The 24,589-nt window shown below is 36.8% G+C and overlaps 2 protein-coding genes across 3 annotated transcripts; one reads left to right on the top strand and one right to left on the bottom strand.

Moving 5' to 3' along the window:
- Positions 1 to 86: 86 nt before the first annotated feature.
- pphln1 (periphilin 1) lies at positions 87 to 20,417 on the bottom strand. Of its 2 annotated transcripts, none has more exons than XM_059511058.1 (11): positions 20,272 to 20,417; positions 19,511 to 19,559; positions 19,154 to 19,218; positions 18,820 to 19,029; positions 16,645 to 16,712; positions 13,629 to 13,766; positions 13,354 to 13,529; positions 12,411 to 12,446; positions 10,703 to 10,779; positions 8,640 to 8,771; positions 87 to 946 (listed from the first exon to the last, which is right to left on the bottom strand). In XM_059511058.1, coding segments are annotated over exons 2-11 (1,098 nt in total). In that variant the 5' UTR covers positions 19,512 to 19,559; positions 20,272 to 20,417; the 3' UTR covers positions 87 to 751. The 2 variants fall into 2 exon arrangements, with proteins under 2 accessions (XP_059367041.1, XP_059367040.1); XM_059511057.1 differs by having other exon boundaries at positions 20,247 to 20,409.
- A 157-nt stretch (positions 20,418 to 20,574) lies between these two features.
- On the top strand, positions 20,575 to 23,698 carry zcrb1 (zinc finger CCHC-type and RNA binding motif 1). Its single transcript, XM_059511059.1, has 8 exons — positions 20,575 to 20,759; positions 20,868 to 20,966; positions 21,424 to 21,452; positions 21,556 to 21,667; positions 21,768 to 21,875; positions 22,022 to 22,131; positions 23,054 to 23,126; positions 23,230 to 23,698. The coding sequence occupies exons 2-8, from the start codon at positions 20,883 to 20,885 to the stop codon at positions 23,368 to 23,370; spliced, it is 657 nt and encodes a 218-aa protein (XP_059367042.1). The 5' UTR covers positions 20,575 to 20,759; positions 20,868 to 20,882; the 3' UTR covers positions 23,371 to 23,698.
- The last annotated feature ends 891 nt before the right edge of the window (positions 23,699 to 24,589 follow it).

The following is a 24,589-nucleotide window of genomic DNA, read 5'->3' as shown; positions in this document are numbered from 1 at the left end:
GATTCCTAAACATAGCAACTTTATTTAATTACAAACATGAAATCACAAAAGGGTTTTAAATCAAAAGGAAAAAACATGCATTGTAGTAGGTTCAAGATTCTTTAATACTAAACAAAGGAAAAAACTACACAAATACTTGTGTTGGGTTTTCACAATATAGTGGCCAGAAAATGTGATAAAAAAAAAGATGAAAATGCATTATTGTCAGCTGCACAGTTTAACAGTACTACAGATAGCAGCAATTTGCTGAACCCATACAGATTACTTACCATAATTCATTCTTCAACTTTTCTTACTGGTTTGAATGTAAGGGAATTAATTGGCAACAACATAGAACCCTTTCAGTTTATACACAATTGTTCAGAACAAACAGCATCATCTAGTAAATCTCCTCAGTAGGTTAATAATCTCTATAGATTTTGCAATTAATGATGAAAAGAGCAAACCCTCTTCTGACACTGCTTTCCTTGTGTTTGCCATCTATTTTTTATTTTTATTTATCTTAATGTTGAAAGGTTACAAAAAGATTATACAACCTGGCATCGACTAGTGTCAATGGATGAACGGAACCACATAAATGAAATACATAAAGAGATTTTCCTTGCCCCGTTGCAAACCAGGAAGATTTCTTTTAGGTGGACACTCAGTACACAAAGTACATTGGCCTTTACATAAACCATAAAAAACAATGAAGGACTTTTGTATAGGTACAGAGGGAGGAAAAACTGCTGGTTGAGTAAATGGGGCCACCTTAGACAGCAGGTTCAGGCTGTCGTACCACTTCATCTAGTTCAGCAATGAAGTTTTTCAAGTCATCAAGGCATCGCTCACGGATCTCAATCAGGTTCTCTTTCAGTGGGTTCTGCAGGGGCTTTTCTAAGGTGGGTTCCTTGGCCACCAGCATCTTCACCACCATGCCAAACGTCTCACAGTCCTGACGATAGACCTATAAAACAGTCCAATGTCTGAAATTATAAAGCTGTAATATTGTCCAACATGTCCAATGTGCACACAAATGACATTGGAAATCCACAATCAATGCATAACAGTTTATAATCATGTCTAGTTACTTATACCTCATCAAACAAGGTTCTTGAAAGTGTGTTAAATTTGGCACCGTAAAATTTGGTTTTCTTTTCCATTTGGCTTTCTGACCAACATAAAAACACATGCCTTGACAAGCTCAGACAACAATTCATTGATAAATCATCCTGGAGATCACAATAAAAAAAAAAAAAAATTCTGCCGAGCAAACCATTCAGATAAGTTGTTAACCTTTTAACATTTTCATTGGCCTTGAAAAATAAATGAAAAGTTGTATTTAACATTACATTTTTAAGCAGCAAATTTGCCGCAATACTCTAATTGGAAACAATATACTCTGCTTGGTGCTTTACTTTTCTGGCAAATTCAGTCACGACCATCTCATTGAACAGACCATGAAATCATCTTAAATCTAACTATTTCTGTTCACAAAAGACATGGGGATAGAGAGCGGTTTTGTTTTGTATTTAGGAGAACATTCTGCCTTTCTGATCTACCATCCAGACGATAGAACTAAGCCCCAAACCAAAACTCTCAGAGCTCAGTTATGTTTACTGTGGTTGGATAATCAAACACTTCTGGACATCAAAGCAATGCTTCAGACCCAGGGGAGACTGCATAACCTCTGCAATTACCTTGACTCACACACAGCCCTCAGGACATGTAACTTATAGCTGGAGATCATATATTTACATCAGGAGACTGTCACGACTAAACGATGGCACAGAGCAACACAATGCACCCAGCCAAAACTGAAAGAAACTGATGGTTAAACATCTCGCCAGTTTCCAACATGGCCCTGGCATTACATAACCATACAACAACATCTGTAAGTACTTAAAATATAACAGAAACTGAAAACTTTGGGCATAATTAAATAAAAAAAGACAATGCGTATCTTCAGTGGTTCCTGCTACCTGCCCCCACAAGTCTGGAAAAGAAATGTGGCCACCCAACTAATTGTGCCGACTAATAATTTCTGCAGTGAGCTCATTAGCTTCTAACATAAGGGCTCTTTCCCATGACTGAGATCCTGGTTCCAGGAATCACAGAGGCCCACACACAAAGCCCAGAGTTCTTGTGTGAGAACAGCCTCTAATAATCATTAAGTCGAATAGGTTAAATGAGAAGACTCTAATAGTCAATTAGAACATTCCAGAAGAGAATGGACAAATGATGTAGAAAGGAAGTACTCAGAAGCCTAAGGCTGCAGGTTAAGAGAATGCAGTAAAATAGTCAATCTGTGGGACTGTTTAAATTGCATTAACACACAGCAAATAAACCTGGTTGCTGGAGCCTTGTAGCATATGTGCTATTTTATAAAAGGGGGTTGAAAATAAATGTTAATGTAAGTTATAAAAATTTAAACCAGTACTATATACTAGGGCTGGGCGATATATCTAACGATGTGATCATGCGCACCTAGTCTGTAAGTCCGGTTCCAAGATGAATCACCTTCGATAATGAACGCGATATTGCGTAGCTTGTCAGTGATCTACGGCTCTGCCTATTAAATGCCTCTCCATTTAAAAGCAGGTGATGGCGATTTAGCGGTAATCAAGGAACCGGACTTACAGACATTCATTGTTTGCTGATGTAGCAAGTTTGCATGAAAAACTTGAATGATAAATCTGCATGGGTGAATTCCAAATCGCACCGATTCCTATTAAATGAACTGTATTTTAATGGTGAAATTTTAGTGAGCAACAGTAAATGTTACAACATCTTTATATTCTACGATATTTAGGTCATTAAAGTCTTTTTTTGTGCCCATTTTATTGTATGCCAGACATAAAATCTTAAGTCAGATATGAGTTACAGATCCTAGCCCTGAAAAAGTTAGTACATGAGATTCCCATGAATAATTGAGAGTCCATGTGGGCGTTAACTGTATGTGTGGCCTAGAATTAAATTCAAATTAGATGAGAAGAGGGGGTTATGGTACTGTTATTGCAATGTCATCTGAGTACAGTAGAAAACACTCCTCGTTACACAATAAACCACTACTAAACTCAGTAAGCAGGGATGATCTGAAGCAGAGGTTAACAGGAAGTTCTGAAAGACCGCTATTTTTTAAAGCAAATTTATTCTATTTGCAACATTTTTCTGCTGTTTTGCAATGATCAAATTAAACATTTTATTATTATCAGTTGTGTTTCTAATTCATACTGCTATGCTGTCCTTTTATGAGATAACCTTGAACATACAAAGCCACACTGAGCTTAAATAATTCAGAACAATTCCAAGAATGCTGGGAAGCGATTTCCTAATGCATGCTCTACTTCCATAGACTTCCTGTGAACCCCACCTCTGTAACCCAATCAAACAGGAAAGCTGAACAGGACCTAGAGAGTGTGTGTGTTCTTGTTCAGCCTTTCATGTGCCATTTTTGTACTGTGGGAGGCTGATTCCTGATTCCGGGTAAAGATAGCAGAGAATTATTCAGGAAGGGTGGGAAAGACAAGGAGGGAAAAGTGGGAAAGTATCTATACACTAATAACTTTCAGAGTGGTTCAGTGAAAGTTCAGTTCTAGTTGTGTAAGACCAAGTTAGGTTAAATTATATATAAAAGCTTTGAGTATAATATTTTGCCATGTGAAGTTTCAATATATTCATCTGTACGCCCAGCAATATGGAGTAAACATAACATTACCTAAATGAAATGAACGTCTCCAATGAAATAGCTTGTGAATCAAATTGTCAAGAAATTTACTGTACATACAGTACATTAGCATATAGATGCCCCCAAGCATATTGACTAAAAACCACACAGAACTAATTTACAATCCAAAATAACTGTTAAGGATGCATATTCACCTTAATATAGCATACTCTAATGCCTGTGTTCTCTAACAGGAGCATAGAAAACCTAAGCATAGCAAAACATCATGTAAGGGTAATGGCCTTCAGGGGCAACTGTGTATTAGTCTATTATTTTATTTGATCTGACATTTTCAGATCAGAAACATCAAACGCGATTAACAAACGAAGGAATCAAACATCCCTGATGGACCTCAAAAGCCTTGCTTCAGACCCAGATTAAGCCTCACCGCGGACTGCAGAACTATGACAACAAAGATGCCCTACTTACAGTACTTTAGCAGCAAGGAATTCAGTCTCGTTAGAAACACACGGGCTCATCTGTAAAATAAACGTCTTGCTGGTCAAAACAAAACAATCAGGACCCAGCTAGATTCCTCTTTGAGCTTGACTTGAACTGAACTTGTTTAAAGTATATGCTCTCTGCCAAGATGAAACATAATAATAATAAAAAAAGATGATGATCATCAGGTTGAACAGATAAAAACAAAAAGTTTAACCATAAATTATACTCTTTGGTGTTACAACTTTGAAGAATTGCACTGGTCGGTCTTTTCCATTTAATTGGTCCCCATGTGTATGAGGCTTTCACACTGCAAAATGGATGCAAAAGCACCATAAAGAATCAAGTGACACTTAACTTCAAGGTTCCTGAAGCCATATGATAGCGCATGATAGATAGGAACAAACTAAACTTGGAAGTCATTATTTACTGAATTCTTCAGTAAACAGTTAAATGTTGTGAACAGACCATTGAGTCAGTGTTGAACTCAAGAACCAGATCAGTCCAACTCATGAAGTAATGATCCAGATGCTGAGTGCAGAAAACAAAAGATTAAACATACAAGAACAATCCTTTGTCCAATCACATAAACTCTCACGTTTGAATCAAGATCAATGGTTTTCTTGCTTGTACGCCATCATATGGTTTCAGAAGACATGGAAACTAGCTCAAGAGTCATACAGGCCATTTTTATGATGCTTTGACGCTTAAAATATTTTAGTTTGTTATTATCAACTCATTGTTTTATTTAATGGAAAAGAGCAACTGCCACATTATTCAAAATTTCTACTTTTGTGTCCCACAACCCTTTAGATGTATATTAAGTGTACAGTCGTGGCCAAAAGTTTTGAGAATTACATAAATATTAGTTTTCAAAAAGTTTGCTGCTAAACTGCTTTTAGATCTTTGTTTCAGTTGTTTCTGTGATGTACTGAAATATAATTACAAGCACTTCATACGTTTCAAAGGCTTTTATCGACAATTACATGACATTTATGCAAAGAGTATTTGCAGTGTTGGCCCTTCTTTTTCAGGAACTCTGCAATTCGACTGGGCATCATCTCAATCAATTCTGGGCCAAATCCTGACTGATAGCAACCCATTCTTTCATAATCACTTCTTGGAGTTTGTCAGAATTAGTGGGTTTTTGTTTGTCCACCCGCCTCTTGAGGATTGACCACAAGTTCTCAATAGGATTAAGATCTGGGAGTTTCCGGGCCACGGACCCAAAATTTCAACATTCTGGTCCCCGAGCCACTTAGTTATCACTTTTGCCTTTTTTGCTCCTGCTGGAAAATGCATTGTTCTTCACCAAACTGTTGTTGGATTGTTGGAAGAAGTTGCTGTTGGAGGGTGTTTTGGTACCATTCTTTATTCATGGCTGTGTTTTTGGGCAGAATTGTGAGTGAGCCCACTCCCTTGGATGAGAAGCAACCCCACACATGAATGGTGTCAGGATGCTTTACTGTTGCCATGACACAGGACTGATGGTAGCGCTCACATTTTCTTCTCCGGACAAGCCTTTTTCCAGATGCCCCAAACAATCGGAAAGGGGCTTCATCGGAGAATATGACTTTGCCCCAGTCCTCAGCAGTCCATTCACTATACTTTCTGCAGAAGATCAATCTGTCCCTGATGTTTTTTTTGGAGAGAAGTGGCTTCTTTGCTGCCCTTCTTGACACCAGGCCATTTTCCAAAAGTCTTCGCCTCACTGTGCGTACAGATGCGCTCACACCTGCCTGCTGCCATTCCTGAGCAAGCTCTGCACTGGAGGCACTCCGATCCCGCAGCTGAATCCTCTTTAGGAGACGATCCTGGCGCTTGCTGGACTTTCTTGGACGCCCTGAAGCCTTCTTTACAAGAATTGAACCTCTTTCCTTGAAGTTCTTGATGATCCTATAAATTGTTGATTTAGGTGCAATCTTAGTAGCCACAATATCCTTGCCTGTGAAGACATTTTTATGCAACGCAATGATGGCTGCACGCGTTTCTTTGCAGGTCACCATGGTTAACAATGGAAGAACAATGATTTCAAGCATCACCCTCCTTTTAACATGTCAAGTCTGCCATTCTAACCCAATCAGCCTGACATAATGATCTCCAGCCTTGTGCTCGTCAACATTCTCACCTGAGTTAACAAGACGATTACTGAAATGATCTCAGCAGGTCCTTTAATGACAGCAATGAAATGCAGTGGAAAGGTTTTTTTGGGATTAAGTAAATTTCATGACAAAGAAGGACTATGCAATTCATCTGATCACTCTTCATAACATTCTGGAGTATATGCAAATTGCTATTATAAAAACTTAAGCAGCAACTTTTCCAATTTCCAATATTTATATAATTCTCAAAACTTTTGGCCACGACTGTTTAGAAACCAAAAAGCATGCTGTATAGTGCATGCCAGCTAAATGTTTGTTGAAAAAAGGTAAAGTGCAGAGTGTAGAGATGGCTAGACCAGATTAAAGGAGAAGCTAAACATCTGGTGGACACTTAAACAGAAACAACACACACACTTTGTGAAATAACAGGCTTTGGCCTGAAAGGCATCCAAACACTGTCACTGAAATATGTGCATTCAGGGCAAATCAAAACACACTTTGACTTCTATTTCAAAAGAAGTGCAGAAAAAAAAAATCCTGAACAAATTACAGAAATGTAGATCTGTCAGTCCTTTATGCAGGAAATGATGCTTAAGTGATCGAGAATACAAAGAGCTATTCAAACACTATAACTGATTCAAGGGGCTTCCTGTTAAGGAAATCTTAGCCATACATAAAATCAGATTTATTTTCGATATGTAAATAAGCCGAATAAAGCTCATGGTTGGGACAAATCCGACATTTAAAACTGTGCATCGCCAGCAGCTATTGAGCCAAAGGCTTGTTCTCAATAGCCGCATTTCCACTGTCGGGCCAGTGCGAGCCAGGGCTTAAAATTGGCCGGTCGGGGTTAATAGCCTCGGACCGCTAGCACCGAGGCCAGAATAACGCAGGGTTTCCACATTCAGGCCTGAAGCTCTGCTGCGCGTCACTAAAACACGCCCTTTACACGCCTCTCAGGAACAATGTCACGCGACCCCATGATTTCACCAACAAAGAGAAGTTATCAGAAAACTAAGAAATAAGTCACTGGAACTAGAGCGATCACAAAACAAACATGATAAAAGCGGGGTTTTTTTGCATGCTTTGTTAAATATTCAAATTCAAAACCATTGATGTTTTAGAATAAGTGATACATTGATCATAATGAATTAATTTATCAGAATAAATGTATTTATATTTATTTGATTTATTTTTAACGCTTAAGCGTTATGAAAATAGCCTGCTTATTCAGTCAAGTCTGTTTCTGTTTATTTGTAGCCACAGTAGCTATCCTTTATATGTCACATTTAGAATGAATGATAATATCTCTATTTTCATGAAAGCTCCCGAACAAAAGAAATTATTATATTTTTATGATAGGCTACGTGGAGCTAACGTCTCGAGATGAGACTTATGACAGATAATATAAGGTACTAAATAAATATACGATTGTGATGGAGAATAAGAAGCTGATGTCTGATTTCTTTAAACGATCACATTTACCATGTTTACTATGGTAATGTTAATGCCTAGCGTGCATAGTCTTTTACATCACTTATAAATAATTCTGACCTTGTATGGTGATTATAATCCACATCCGATCAAATTATTTCAAACACATGCTGCTGGCTGAAAGTGAGTTTTGAGCTCAACTTATTTAAAAAAGTTTTTAATGCTGGTGTTATAGCTGTTATCTTTCTGAAATGATCCGCAGCGCTGAGCTAAGAGAAACTCCGCCTTTGTTCATAACCACTCCTCTAGCCCCAGCTGGCCCGCTTTGGCCCAAGGTTTTCGTCAGGCCAAAAAAACCCCGTCCGTTGGCCCCGAGGAAGCCCCGGCGAGGCACGATCAAGCCCCAGAAGTGACAGTGGAAATGTGACTGGCCCTGGCACGCACTAGCACGCCCACTTTAAGCTCGACAGTGGAAACGAGCTAGTAGGAGGGCTGGCTCACCAATCCTGTGGGATTCCATCTTTCATTTAATAGGGCCAGTAAAGAAGAGGAGGAGAGAGCAGGAACTTTATTATGATCGTTCTGAACTTGTACAGAAAGCTGAGACAGTGGGTCTTTTACCTTTGTATCTCCTTAGTAAATGTGATGGATAAAAAGGAAGGAAAAAGACAAAAAGTGGAAGTACTCAGAAGTACCCAAAATCCTCTTTTAAATTATGTTGTTGAACATAATAAATGCCGTACTGTACTCTTTCAATGCTTTAAATAACCTAAAATGTAAATAGTTAAACTCTTTCTGGCAACCCTATTAATAATATACAGCATCATGAAAAGGAGCCATTAAAACAAGTATGTGGCCATTAAAAAACTGGCAATACACTTTTCCTAACTAATTTAGACACTCTCAGAACTATGGAAGAAGAAAAGCTCCAAAGCAATTTTTGGCGTTTCTCAAACCTTCTCAATTTCCCGAGCCTTGGCAGCAATAGCTTGAGCTCGTCGCTCTTGAAAGTCGTCCATGACAGAGGAAGCTTCATCTACGGTGGGTGGAACTTCATCTGTGGGCCCCTCCACCATTGTCATGTCCTCCTGCAGTACACAGGACAAGGCACTTTTAAAGGCTAGATTAATCCAGAAACATGTTCAGAGTAAAACATCCCAACAGATGCTGGAAATCAACATTTGGGAAGTCCTGTTTTCTCCAAAACAGAAAAGAGGAAAAGTTCTCCAAATGCAGAACAATGACAGAATGGAAACAAGTCCAAAAAAAGTTAACAATTTGGCTCTGTCTATTTAGATCTACGACTTGGACCTAATTGGATACTTTTTGTCTAAAAAAAGAAGAAAATAAATATAATTGTACAACACTAATTAAACAAACTCAAAATAATAATCATTTGATCTAAGTGGGGATAGAAATATATTTAAGACAAGACCTGCAAAGGCATTACAAACAAATATGAGCCCACCACAGCAAAATCATCTGTTCTTTGTTCTTCAAACAATGAATCCCCAAAACAAGTGTGTTTGTTGAACTTAAGAGACCGCCTATCAAGCCGAGTTTACACTGGCAAAGCCTTTTCATCTAAGGCACAAGGTTATGGCTTATGCCCCAAAAACAGAGCTATGGAAGAAGATCAAAGGCTGAAGGACCGAGACATCCAACAACCAGAAACAACTTTCATCTGTACATGGTTCAGAGGTGAATCTAAGTGATCAAACAAAAGAAACCCACAGAGGTTCTTTAATAAGGCATTTCATGTCGTGTTGGCTTGAAACTGAAGCTTGATTCAAGCATTCTTGCATCAAAACACTGATTGAGTACTGGGACAAGACAAAAAACAAAAGTTGAATTATTTTACAAATTACTTGTATATGTAATGGCATATGTTTGGGTGCAACCTCCAACTTCCCTTTCCTTCACTCAATATGGGTCACCCTCAAATACAAAAATAATGTGTTAAATATCTATCAGTATATATATTTAAAATTTATATATCCATAATAACTTTATATGTATTATAAATGGTGATATTTTATAAGAAAACAACTAATATACAAATAATATTTTATAATTTGTAATAGATATATTTTATTATATATTAAAAATGTTTTTTAAATATTTAAAAAAATGATTTTTTAAATATTTTGAACATCATACATTTACAATACACAGTTAAATTTTTCTGGTGTTGTTAAGTATTTATTCTACCAACTTAAATCTTAAAAATTATCAAAAAACCCTGAATAATTTCTTTACAATTTGGGTGATAGACCTGAAATATTAAATTTTGTGGGAAAAAAAAAACCTATAAACGAAAACTTAAAAATAAATTAGCACTTCTCAAGCTTTTTAAGTAAGGAAAGCCAATGTCTTGGGAATCAGTGAAAGAACTAGTTTGCATTACAAATAAAAGAATAAAATATTCACAGAGAGTAAAATGTAATTATTTTTAATTAGAATTTTTCTTTCTTTTCTTTTCGTTTATTTAAAAATCAGCAAAGAAAATTTGTATGTTCACCATGATTATTCTCAGATTCGGTTCACCTAAACACAAAAAAAGGAAAAAGAAGAGAGTACATGAGAGAAACACGTAAGCCAAATTATTTTAGGCTCTCAGTGCTCCCAAGAGTATGCCCAGAGTGCTCTGAGCCTCTGATAAGATGTTGTGATAAAGCCGAGAGTTTTTAGCCTTGCTGCGGCCTGGGTGGCCCAATGATGTCCATGACTCTCCTTCAGCGACCCGCCGTGTTTTGTGTCAGTACCGTGCTTACAGTCTGAACAAACACGACACGGGCCGCTTGCCTTTCATACGCCAAATAGTACCCTTTAAACCCCACCATATGGGAGAGAGGAAAGCGCAAGCAAGCAGCTTTTCAAAAAGAAGGAAAAAATCTCCAGTTTTTTCACCATCAGCTGAAATTGCTGGCATGTCACACTTATTATTATTTTAGCAGATGAAAGGGAGTGTTCTGGTAAGCACATCTGTTTGGGAGTCGTGTGTGTGTGAGCGACTCACCTTAGTGGCTGATACGGAGCTATGGGGCGAACCGTCTCGTGATGCACTCACAGAGGGGCCGGGGGGCCTTTCCCTGTCTGTAGAAGATGAAAGACTGGGATCAGAACATAAGAAACAAAGCATCTGTTGTAGGACGTAAGCCAACAATACAGCTATAGTTTGGACATGGATCAACATCCCCCAGAAAGCCACGGAATATGGCCTTGCTTGACTCATTTGGTGCCATAAACGTTTTCACATGCTGGAACGGATCCTGCTCGTTTTCCGAATATCCAGCTGGCGTGCAGAACCAGGTGGTTCCCTCGCTGCCGATCAGGACTCTTCCCTGCAGTGTCACCCCGTGACCCTCTCCATGTGAGCTGTGTGCTCAACACCTATGGATTCGTCGGCAAGAGATCAAGGAATGCTCGCTAAATTGATTTGGAGCGGAGAGAAGCCTATAACCAGCAGTTCTGTTTAGATTTACACAGATTTAAGATTCCAATCTAAATCTCCTTGCGACGTATGCATGCATATCAAACATCTGGCAAAGAAAAGCAAAAAAGGGAACGGATGAAAGCTAGAGAAAAAGGAAAGGTTTAGCAATCAGACACACTCCTGTGGACTTTTTACGAACCCCGGCCAAAGGAAGTGCGAGGATAGCAGACAAACAAAATGAGGCTCTACAATGGTGCGATTAGCAACGCTTTCTCTCAAGTTACCGTGACTGCGGGCTGACCTTTAACTTATAAAGTAAAGCGAAACAAAATCTTCTTGCGTGTGAGCCATAAACTTACTTTATAAGGATTCAAGGGGAATATGATTTATTTTTAATTTTTTGGTTTCTAAAATATTCATATAAAATGGTACCCAGGTGACTGAATACCCAGGTAAACTACGATTCAAATGTTTGGCCAGTTCATTTATTTATTTATTTATGTTAATACTTTTAACCAGCAAGGATGCATTAACTTCATCAAACAAGAAAATAAACGGTTGCTATTTTAAATAAATATCACTCTTTTTAACTTTATATTAAAATAATCAGTGTATCATTTTACACAAAAACATTGAACTGTTTTCAATGTTGATAATATTAAGAAAAGTTTCTTGAGCACCAACAGAGCATATTAGAATGATTTCTGATAGATCATGTGTTAATGAAGACTGAAGTAACAGCTGCTGAAAATTCAGCTTTACCATCACAGGAATAAATTACATTTTAAAATATAAGATAAAACATTTATTTTATACAGTAAATATATTACACAATATTACTTCTTTACTGCATTTTTCATCAAATAAATGCAGCCTTGTTAATTTTACCAACCCCAAACTTTTTAACAGTAAAATTATGTGCATGCAATTGAATTTTTTCTTTGGAAAGTAGCCATCTTTATTTATTTATTTGGAAAGTAGCCATCTCATTATTGGAAAAATATAGTCAACCAATCATAATTGCAAAATAAACCATATCAGGATGATACAAGACCACACTGTTGTGTTTATTTATTTCCAGTGATATGTCCGCCTGTATGTTATCCAGTAAAAAGATGAACATTTATATTAATTCATTTTTCTCCATATGTTCCAACAAGCTATGTTAAATTGTTTTAGCAAAAAAAAAAATGTTTGAGTAAATGACCATTTTTAAAAATTGAATTCATGCAGGTTTTATGATGTATAATATCAATCAATATGACCGGATAATCGACAATGTTTTACTCACCCGGTCCCCTGCCTGGCCCGAACGGCTCCTCAAATCCTGAAACACAGGAAAAAAAATTTGTATATCATCATCATCATAAAAGATACAAATAAAAGGGTAAACAAACAGTCTTTTTAGTGAGCAATAATTCAGGTGTTTTTGATGCATTTCTTTGATCAGTATTAGAGATCAGATCACATGATCCCATGCAAGCCTGCTTCATTTTTTCACAGCTGCATAATCTTGGGACGCTCACTTGGTGTACGTCAACCCAAACACATGCATCCAATATTGGCTGCTCGAAGCGTCACTCTGGAACTTATTACTGAGGATTTCATTATAGTAACAGAGAACAGCGAAACAAACACAGATGGGAGTCTTTATTAGGACAGGCTTTGAATGACATCATCTGTGACCGGAGGTCTGCGGTGGACGGTGGCGGTTGTCTGTTTTCAAAGACGATAACTCACATCAAACCTGTCTGGGAAGCATTTAGGACGTATCAATGAGAAATAAAGCATCCATGGAAGGTCTTTCCACTCTGCAGCTGGGCGAATTAAAATGTGCTTGCGTGCAAATTAGTCATGAAAGCCCTTAAATCAATCAACAGGCTTTTAAATGTTTCAAATACTAGTCCACGTCAGGTCAAAGACTACACTTCAAGCTGTGCACTGACCCTTTGTACCATCTAGAGTCTGTGTGTGTGGGAGATCCAGCCAATGAGATTTCTCCAAGTGAAATGCAGAGAGGTTTGGCAGACTGTCTATACCTGCGAACACCACTGGCATTAAACAATGTTGAGTTGAGGTTGAAATGTTGCGGTCATAAATGCCTCAATATTTGTGTATAAGTATATACACTTCCATTCTAAACCCAAAAATTTGAACAGTAGTGTAAATAACTCAAAACCAAAGAAATACTAAGTAGTAACTGAACAGGCATTTTGACTGAAGATTTTTCATACTTTTCCCCTGCTGAGGTGGGAAAGGATGCACTTTGCCCCGCTCTGGTGAGTAGCTGCGGCTACTTATGCTGGACCCCGACCGACTGTGAGGGGAAGGGGGGACGTCCCGCCGAGCTGGAGAACGCTCACGTACTGGAGGGAACGGCGCCTTTCTTCTCAAGTTGTCCCGCTCCTCCCTGTGAGAGAGATGAGCACAGATACGCAGTTTTCTTGAGTATCTCTTCCCTAGTTGAATAACATGAGGCACTTTACTTTTAACGTATGTGAATACAAACCCCCGGTCCAGGTTCATTATGGCCTGTATGAGGGTGTCGTCTCCTGCATCAGGGGCTATTGTAGGCAGAGACCTGGGTGGAGGAGGATGAGCACCCAGGACTCGAGCATTCGGGGGAGGACCTGCACGATTGCTCGGTCTGAAAAAAAAAAAAAAAACACAGGTAAACATTAATCTTGAAAACATATTAAAACACAAAATATAACTTTTTTTTAAAAAATATATACTAGACCAAAATTTACTAAATTAAGCAAAAACTAAGCAAACTTAGGAAAAGATTACCAAAAATGAAAAAAAAAACAAGCAAAATAAGTAAAAAAGTGTGGTTTAAATGGTTGTCCACTGTCCTCTGACAGGTTAAGAAGGGGGTTGAAGGGGGGACAATCTGTTAATCTTAAGATGCTTGTTTATATGAACCGTGCTCTGTAGGGTCAGAGTCTGAAGGGTCAAGGAAGAGGAGACAAGAGATTTCCACCAGCCTCAGGACTGTGATTGTCGCTTCAATTAATCCTCTTTTTTTTATATCTATCATACACATATTTCCATAACACATATGACTGACTTATGGAAGACAAAAGATTATATTTTGAAGGATTGTTTTTGTCCATATCCAAACCACATCCGACCAATTTATGAACACACACACACAAAAAAACTTTAGCATTTTCGTTTTTGGATGAAGTATCCCTTGTTGTGTTAAAGACTTGTATTGGTTAATAAATATTCAGAAAAGGAGGGACAGAATATATTCTGCTACACTGGTCCTGATGACACAGAGGAGATTCTCTTAAACTAGTTTCCACACTGGGCTAATTCATTTAAGACTGTACCTATTTGTGCAAGGCCCAAGCCAGAGGCTTCACATCCTGCTTGTAAAAAGCAACTCAATATAAACTGCACAAAGAAAAGGGCAAAATGAGGCTTGTAAAAAGTTGCAGCGCTGCCTGACAGAGCAGCATCGCAGCTCTGCCGAGTCTGCCCGCAACCAAGACATTCATTAACACACATCTGTTCTAGCAGCAGTAAAACCTGAGAGTAAAACTCTGCTCCCCCTTGACTCGCTTTCCCTGCCAGGGCCCTCCGGTCGGTCGCACAGGCTGATTACGTGCCACTTATACGGCCTGCCGCACAGGCGAGAGGGAGGACGTAAAATAATCACTGGCACCTGGTCCGGGTGACCCTGGCCTGAACCCCAGCCAGGTTCCCCTCTCACAAACACACACGACAATGTGTCCGCACACAGTGTCCTCACAAAACTTTAATGACCCTCACATCTGTTTGAAGTGCAGGTGACCCTGTCTGCCCTGGACTAACAGAGCAAATTACCACATGTCTGTCCTTACTGCCAATATGAAACTAGAATATTACCCCAAGCCAAAAAAAGGGCAACTTCTCACTACCAATCACGACAGATTAAATTAAAGCACTGAAAAGGTCAAAACAGGCACTTTTAAACATGTTTGACAAGCACGATTATTCGAATTAGCGAGAAAATGCTTTATAAAACCATATAAAGGACATTCTTCATAACTGAATCTTGGGAATGTCTGATTTTAATAAGATGAGAGACTTAGATGAGCATGACTCCCTAAGATCTAATTACAATAGCGCCACCAAATGGTAAGAATGGACCAAAATCTACCTTTCTCACACAGTTATTTAGCTTTAAACACAAGGTGGCGCTAGAGTCACCAAGTGTACTTTTACATTCACCATTTTTGATTTCTGAAAGCAGTAGGCATACCTTAACTTAAAAGACAGCCCTACCCACATACTTTGGAATAAATTGATAAAAATGGTCTCATTTTGAAGAAAACCTAAAGTAAAAGCTGATATAGGATTTTAGGCTAGTATGCACGCACAGATGTAGTTATCAGCACAGAAATATGATGCAGTTTGCTTGTTCACAGGAGTCATTTCAGTTTTCGTGATTCTTCTGAAAATTATTCGTTGTTATGTCACTGTAATGCGTAAGATCTGTGGACATTCCTGAGAGTGAGAGCTTTCATTTGATGTGGGACTTGTCTATGTTAGGTGAGTTTGTGTGCTATAAATATGAAATATGAACATTATTCGTCTGATTTTCTCAAGTGGGGTGGTTGCGGAAGAACGAATTTAGACCTTACTATTTTCTTTTATGTAAAATGAATGCAAATATCATGGGACTTGCAAGAAAGCAGAGGTTCTACGCTTTCAAAAAATATCATATATGTCTAGTTTTGTGCTTCACAGTTTTTAGATTTTTTTAAAATAATATGACACCCCCCTCCCCACCCCCCGCTGACCCACCGGTGGGTCGTAGGGTTTGGCCAGAGCTGAAGAGAAAACAATGATGTCACCATTTAAACAAGTTTTTAATGCTTCTAAGTAGGGGTGTACCAACACAAAGTTAATTTGGCTGCACTCTATTTCTGCTGCAAACTGTTGCATTTAATTACCAGAGAGACCGATTAAGAGATAAGGAAAACCACTGGAAAGCTCACTGTGCTCCTGCATTTGGCAGAGTGACTGTCTGTGGGTATTTCCATGGGAGCTGAACCACAAAAACCAACCAGAGAATGTAGGACAACTCAGAGTTTGATTTATGCTCCTTATTAACAAACTTCCTTTAGTGTCTTACTCAGAGTATAAAAACAAGGCATTATAGCTGGAGGGAACACAGCTTGTTTTTAGAAGGAACAGTCCTGCCATCTGCTGGGGAAATTACATGTGCTTCAGTGGACATGTCCACTCTTGACTCTTGACATTGCGTTTTCACAGTGTATTAAGATACTGAAATGTGTAATGCGGAAAGGGGATCCAAAATGTTTCAAGGCCACTCAAACCATGTTTGGAGGTTATCTGAAATGCATGTAACCACTTTGTATTTGTAACTTTTGCTAAATCTAATCTAAATACATGTATACAAGTGTGAGCCACTATTTCCAAAGAGTAGAGAGAGAAAAGATAGATTCATTTATCCAGAATACACCAGGAATACATTGTTTCCTTTGTAACGTTTTGCAGTTATGAAATACCTGAAGTCCATTTGGCGTCCACCTTGCGGCTCCTCTCTCGGCCCTCTGTAGTATGGGAAGTCCTCTTGCTAAAGTGCAAAACAAAATCATATGAAGAAGAGGTGAGATATACAATTGCATTGCAACAAATTGTTGAGCATTTTCCATATCTGATCTTTTTCCCCTTTTTTTGCCCCCCTTATTCAAAACATTCAGGAGTGTACATATATATAGTTTTATACATAAGACAACCATACCTATAACTAACACAAATAATAAACAAAAAGTCAGACAGACACAGTTTTACACATTAACAGGGGATAAAGCAAAAAAAAATGTAAAAATCCTGAGCCTGAACTTTTTTCTGGTGGGGCAGCGCATGCAAAGACTGTGACAACTTTAACATTTGAAAGGATACTACGGCAAAGTTATTGACTTTATTCAAAAGTTTTTTTTTTTTGTTTTTTTTTAAGCTGTATCATACACTTGGAAAATTATGAGCTATATCACTGCTTATTGACAGTAGGGGTGTGACAATACACTTAGCTCACGAGATGAGACAAAATACAGACACTTAGTTCACTAAAACGTGAAAATATTTTAATACTACTTTTAAAATTTTCAATGACAAAATATTTGTCTTTTAATTACAAAAAGTAAAACAATGCATTTGTATTTAGAAATATTTTAACTAATCTAGGGCTGTAACTAATGTTTATTTTGGTAAACAAGTAATCTACTGATTATTTTGACAACTGAATAATCTGATATTTTTAGTAACAAACAGACTTAAGTAAAAACCAGGCTTTAATATGACTATTTATAAATAAACTAACGATGAGGCAATAATAATTTGCTCAAATAAATATCAAAACAAAAGAAATTACATGACTGTATTGAACAACACTGTTCAAATCTGATCAAATGAGGCTGAAAAGGTATATTTATATTAATTATTGTCTGACAAGATGGTCTAATACACATGCTATAGCTCTAAAACCACTGGAATTAGTGGTTAAAATTTTATTAAAATTTTAGATTTAAAAAAAAAAATATATTTTTCACCATTGTCATATCTTAAATACATAACCTGCTTAGCTGGGAAAACATCACGTTTGATCACATCAAGTTTAGAAATGTTTCTTTAGTTCTTAGGATTATGCATGGTTTAGCTCCTCCTCCTTTAGTTGATTTTATTCCATTTAAAACTATTGAAAACAGAGTAACTAGAGGTGCTGCATAATTCCACTTAGAAAAACCTTATATAGTCTAGCTGTTTTTTCCATTCAGAGCATCATAACAGTGGAATTCAATACCACAATTAATTAGAGAATGTACATCATTTAACTAATCTAAGCATCATTTTAAGAAATGGCTTCTTCATAACCAACAGTGTGAACATTAATGTTGTTTATATATGCTAATATTATTTTAATTGTTATAATACATATTTATTTTTTATTTTTTTTTGTCAGATTGAATAATTTGTTGTTTACATTTTGGTAGAATTTCGTTGTTATTGTTTTCTATTTTGCTTATTTTTTTCTCTACTTTTGAATGAATGTTTATTCAAATCCACAGAGGAAGAGTTTAGCCCCTTTCACAAATACAGTCTTTACTGGTAAATTACTGGTAAAGTTAAGCGATCATGTGTGAACAGGACCTTTATATATATCCCCGCAAATTTGTTCTGGCAATCATATCATTTTATGGAGATGACATGATTATTCTGAGAGGTTTACAAAGCTCCCCTGCTTTTTAATTAGTTATTCTATGTAAATACTAGATGGACATCTTTGACCATTGCGCCTCGCAGCTTTCTGCTGTGCTTCTCCATTCATCGAGGCTGGGACTCCGCAAATGGATACCATTATGCATGTCTCATGTTTATAATATTGGCTAGTAATGTTAGTTTGGTTGAGAGTGAAAGCTATGCTCCTCTCATACCATTGGTAGGCGAACTCGTGGACTCAAAAGTGATATCAATCAACAAGATGTTTTTATATATATATATAGGACTATTTTTTTCTGCAGCCAAACGCTGCATGCCCGAAATCCAGCACAGTGCCGGAGAACTTTAAGCCCTGCATTAAGTATACACTGAAACAAAAGAAACAAAAAAGTAAAAAAAAAAAATCAATAAATAAGTAAATTAAAGATGGAAGAAAAAAAAAACATCTGATCTCTAATACTTACCCTTCGCCCGGGTGGTCCACCCCTGTGCTCGTTTGGAAATGAGTGATGGCTGTCTCCATGATAACCTCTCTGATCCTCTCCAGGGTAGTTGCGAGGAGCACCATTTGGGTAAAACCGAGGGCCATCATATTCAAAGCCACGGCCGTAGTCCTCGTCTGGCCGCCCGAAGGGTGGTCTCCTTTCCCCTTGAGCTTCTCTTGGATATGGACCCTGGAAGATCAAAAAAGCTCAAGCACAGCCGTTTGTCTGACAGCATAAACCAAATATCTCAATTGTAACCTCCCCCTGCTTATTGCAATGAATAAATAAAACAAAATAAATAAATAGTTTTTACCACTCTTCCTGCTTGAAACCGTTCCTCATAAATATCTCTAAGATTTCGTTCTCTCCTAAAAGCCACTGAGATATAAAAACATGGACAAAGATGAAATATTAAGATTTAATCCTCAGTAACCGTAAGGCACTTACACATGAATTATTACATCTAATTAAATTAAATTAATACAAAACAAATGACAACAATCAATAAATCTTTAAATATTGCATAACACTGAAAAAAAATATATATATAACGCGGTGATATCTTATTACATCTTATTCATATTTACATTTTAAAATAATATAAACATATTTTATAATATTTATCCATTCGTAAATATCAGTCTTTATCTTATTTCTCTAAATGACTTACTTTTAGTTTGTGAATGGAAAGCAGTTGTCTTCAGTTGTATGATGGTTATCTATGAAAAAATGAGAGGTAAATGAATCAGGAATAGGGATGTGCCAATGTCTATAGCTGGCAGATTATTTATGGCCCATAATAATTATTGCTGATAAATATATGAAGCTTTGCTTTCAAAATAACTGAAAAGTAAAGGCTTTATCATATTTTATTGTACAGAAGAAAACACTACAATTAAGTACTTCTGACTTTTAATAATACACTGTTCAATATATTTGTGGCTAGATGGCGTTAGAAGAAAAATTGCAACAGATCGTTGATGTGCAACAAAAATATCGAAGCGCAGAACTAACGTTACACGTTTCATAATTTAACTGAAATAATGTGGTTTTGTCTTTAATTTTATTTTCCATCTACTTCCAATATTGTACTACTTATCAGACTGATAAGTTAAAACGCTCAGTGTATTCGAGACTTTATATAACTTATATATATATATATATTATCAAAGATGTGCAAGAACCTTTGCTTACATTTGAGCGTTGTTTGTGCTAAATTCACAGTCAACGAGGAATCAGCTCCAATTTATATTGATTTATGTTTTACCCGTATGTCTGCATCTCCAGTCAACAAACTGATGTGATATTATAAACAAATTTAAACCAGACGCAGTAATACCGTCTTTTACCAGTGTGCATGCATACTGAGAACACATGCGTTAACCCCAAAATAAGCGTTTACATACCGTTTACATTCGTTGTTTGACATACCTCCTGTCAATGTAACATTTCTTTGTCTTTTGTAGCCAATTAACGTTTGTTAAATAATAATATTTTGAGACGAAACGTGGCGAGACGCTCGGTCAGTTGCTAAACAAACATCCACAGCCACAATCAAAAACACAATGTTTCCGGGTTCAGACCAAATATTCTTTTTTCAAAATAAAACCACTCAATCCTAATAAAATAACTGTTAAAAAAATGTTGATGCTAGTATTTGCCGCATTTTAATTATAAGACCTTTCCATTGGTCTCTTTGGTTTATATAAGTAGCAATTAATTTAGTGAATTTGTTTTGTGACAGAGGGTGTTATGTTGTGGCGGCAGCGTCTCTTTATCTTCCGGGTCGCGTTGCGTTGATATTTTGAATCGGATTTACACGCTGATTAAACGTACATTTTAGTAAGTTTAGACACGACAAATGCAGTTGTTGTCATTATGGTAAACCTGCTTTAAATCAATAAGATTCTGACGATTAAGTAAGTCTGAAATGCTTTTTCATTGATGTTTTCCGTAAGCTCTTTTAGTATCACACCTTTGTTTATAGTCCTTGCATGGTTTGAAATATGTATTTTATTCTTTTGCAGATATCAAAGATAAATATGAGTGGTGGATTAGCGCCCAGCAAAAGCACTGTTTATGTGTCTAACATCCCATTCTCCTTGACTAACAGCGATTTGCACAAGGTACATATAACATCAGTTATATTTGGGGGAGTGGGGTAAGCCACTTGAGTAAGAAGTGAAACTAATAAACAAAATACATTTCAAATACATTTCATATGTATATATCTTTTTTTTTGACGTCTTACCCTGAAGCATCGGACACACTTTAAACTTGAATGGACTGTCTCTAAATATATGGTCACATAACAAATATTGTGCAAATACCTTAGAATAAGGGAGCAACACATCTTATCACACTTCCCTTATGAAGTGAAAGTGAAAGTCGTGATTTTGCAAAGTATGGTAACCCATACTCGGAACTGGTAGTCTGCATTTAACCCAAAACACACAGCAGTGAGTAGTGAACACACACCCGGAGCATAGCCATAGTTACCACCCATATATTACATTCTTTCATTACAGAATTTAAAGTAAATTTACAAATATTGTTAACATGTTTCTTGCAACTTCCCCACAGTTATGCTCGAAATATGGCAAGGTAGTGAAGTAAGTATCTTTTATTTTTGGGCTGCAGTTGATAGATTCTGTTATACCTCTATAATTCTATCAAAGTATTGCTTGGTCATAGTCACAATATCATTTTCTGAAGGGTTACTGTTGTCAAAGACAAGCAGACACGGATGAGTAAGGGAGTGGCGTTTGTGCTGTTCCTAGACAGAGAGTCTGCTCATAATTGCTCCCGATCACTGAACAACAAACAGGTATGATGGTTTAACATGACATCAAGTAAAAAAAAATAAAAAAAATAATAAAAAAGGACACATGAAGCCAAAGTTTTTGATTGCTCTTGAACTCTTTCAGTTGTTTGGGAGAACGGTGAAGGCCAGCATCGCCATCGACAATGGGAGAGCTACAGAATTCATCAGAAGGAGAAACTACTCCGACAAATCCAAATGTTATGAATGTGGGGTAAGTTTTCATTCATAATATGTGGGGTTATTTAATGATAATATGTTGAAATGTGTTCATGTATTACATTTTTACCCTGTGATATTCCTAATGTGTAGATGGTATTGCTTATATTTTTTTGAGGTCATGTAATTTGTCTCCGGCAGGACGAAGGGCACTTGAGTTACGCTTGTCCTAAAAATTTACTTGGAGAGCGAGAACCTCCACCTAAAAAGGAAAAGAAAAAGAAGAAAAAGTTGCAGCAGCCTGAGGAGCCGTAAGCAGTTCATAATATAATTGATATTTCAAACTCTGTGCTTTTTTAATGCATTTAATGGAATGCATTATCCAAAAATGAAATTTGCTGAAAGGTTACTCACCTTTAGGCCATCAAAGATGTAGATGAGTTGGTTTCTTCATCTGAAAAAATTTGGAGAAATGTTTTACATCATTTGCTCACCAATGAATCCTCTGGAGTGAATGGGTGCTGCCAGAGTTCAAACTGCTGGGAAAAAAACAATACCACAATAATCCACAAGTAATCAGCATGTCTCCAGTCCATCAATTAACATCTCATGAAGTAAAAAGCTGCTTGTTTGTAAAACAAATGTAAACTCTTGCTTTTATCTAAAATAAATGAGTTTTCTATCCATAACATTGCCTTCTCCAGTGAAAAAGTCATCTCATCTGAATTAGGAGAGAAAAATGCACAGATCAAGCACTGTTCACAAGAGAAAACAGTCCACACAGTTCTAAACAAATAAATTGGTGGATTTTGATGTACCAGGACAACAAGGACTTTTTCACTGGATGAAGCATTTTTTATGCATTATGGACTTGTATTTTTGTGTGCGTTTATTATAATCATGCACCTTTTCACTTCACAAGACCTTAAATTGTTAGACAAGAGTCGTGTTGATTACTTGTGGAAAATTTAGATTTTTTTTATCAGCTGTTTGGACTCTCATTCTGATGGCACCCATTCACTGCAGACAGAGGATGCATTGTTAACATGTGATGTACATTTCTCAATGCGTTACGATGAAGAAACAAACTTGTCTACATCTTGGATGGCCTGAGGGTGAGTAATATTAGAGCAAATTTTCATTTTTTGGGGGTTTAACTTTTTCTTTAATCTTTTATATCTATAAACTTGCAAATAATATAAGTGAATACATATTCTGCTTTTGTTCTTTCAGAGAACCAGAGGACAGTGAGGAAGAAGGAGAGGATCCAGCACTGGACAGTTTAAGTCAGGCAATTGCTTTCCAGGTCCGTGAATATTATATACTCTACAGTTCAGTCATCATACATTAATATTCCTAGTAAAAAAAGGGTTCAAAGAGAAAAATAAATTTTTGCCTATCACCGTCAGCAAGCACGCATTGAGGAGGAGGAGAAGAGAAGGAAGCAGGTCACAGAGGATGTGTCTCAAGCATCTACATCAGAGGACACCCACAAACCCAAGATCAAAAAGAGCGCCTACTTCAGTGACGAGGAGGAGCTCAGTGACTGACTCATACTTTTATGTGTTCGGAACACATCGCCTCTTCTCAACCACTCTTACCTATTGAGAAGGTTACATATTGATCTGAATTTCTAATTTTGTCAAACTGTGTTGCGGAAATTCTGCTTACCTTCATCTGAGATGTTTGTTATCATTTTATGCTCCTCATTCAGATAATTACACCTCCAAATATCGGGTATGTAGTAATGGGATTTAAAGATCCTGCAGAAAAGTTCTGTAATTTTTATCTTGTAAATAAAGTGTAGTTTTGTGTGTTTCACAATTACATTCTTGTTATTGTTCCAGGAAGCATGGAAAATAAACGATTTTAAAATAACTTCCTGTCACCTTTGTCGTCAGCTTTCATTTTTTTACCCACTGATACAAGTTATGAAAGTTCAATATAAAATTGTTTGTATTCTCAGTGAGAAAGACCTCAAAATGTACAGCATATTTGTACAGCATATATATTTTTTAACTTCATATCATTAGTAAATGTATGTGTGAAATGTATGCACATTTCTATGATACAAATTAAAATTTGTAAAATAAGATTTTGGCCTGTCCCAAGTCAAAGATCTTGTTCTTCTTTTCTGATATCTGGTAAAAAGAAAAAAAAAAACATACAATTATTGATCTGAATAGTAAAACCTGAGTGCATCAGTCAATCTCAACAGTTCCAGCTCTGTTAAACAAGATATTATAAGAAAAAAAATGTAGCAAATATTATTCTGGAAGTGGAAAAATGGGAAATATTTCCAACAAACATATTTGGTCCCATTTGTCTAACAGCTAAATGTAGGCTGTAATTGCAACCCTGCTAACCATCCTATTTGTTTCTTTGTTTTGTAATGTTAGTTTATTTTAATTTCAATGTTTATTGTTAATAGCAAACAAAACAGTCACACAAATCAAAGTTTTAAGCTGCATTTAGACCCAAGGTTTGGAAACATTATGGAAAATAAATAGAAAACAACAGCTCATATAAAAAGCTGACAGACCATTTACTGCAACAGAATTTTTTTTTTAGAATTTAGGCACTACCCTTACAAAAACCATGGTTTTACCATAGTAAAATTGTAGTAACCATTTTTTTTTGACGTATTAATTACCACTTGTATTACCACAGTTTTACTACAAAGACTATGTTTAAACTATGATTAGTGTAGCAAAACGATGGTTAATTTGTAGTCACCACAGTTTAAATATAGCTTAATTTGTGGTAAAC

Source organism: Carassius carassius, chromosome 26 (genome assembly GCF_963082965.1).
Source record: "Carassius carassius chromosome 26, fCarCar2.1, whole genome shotgun sequence".
NCBI lineage: Eukaryota > Metazoa > Chordata > Actinopteri > Cypriniformes > Cyprinidae > Carassius > Carassius carassius.
The sequence above is the reverse complement of the archived record's forward strand: the minus strand, read 5'-3'. Positions and strand labels throughout refer to the sequence as shown.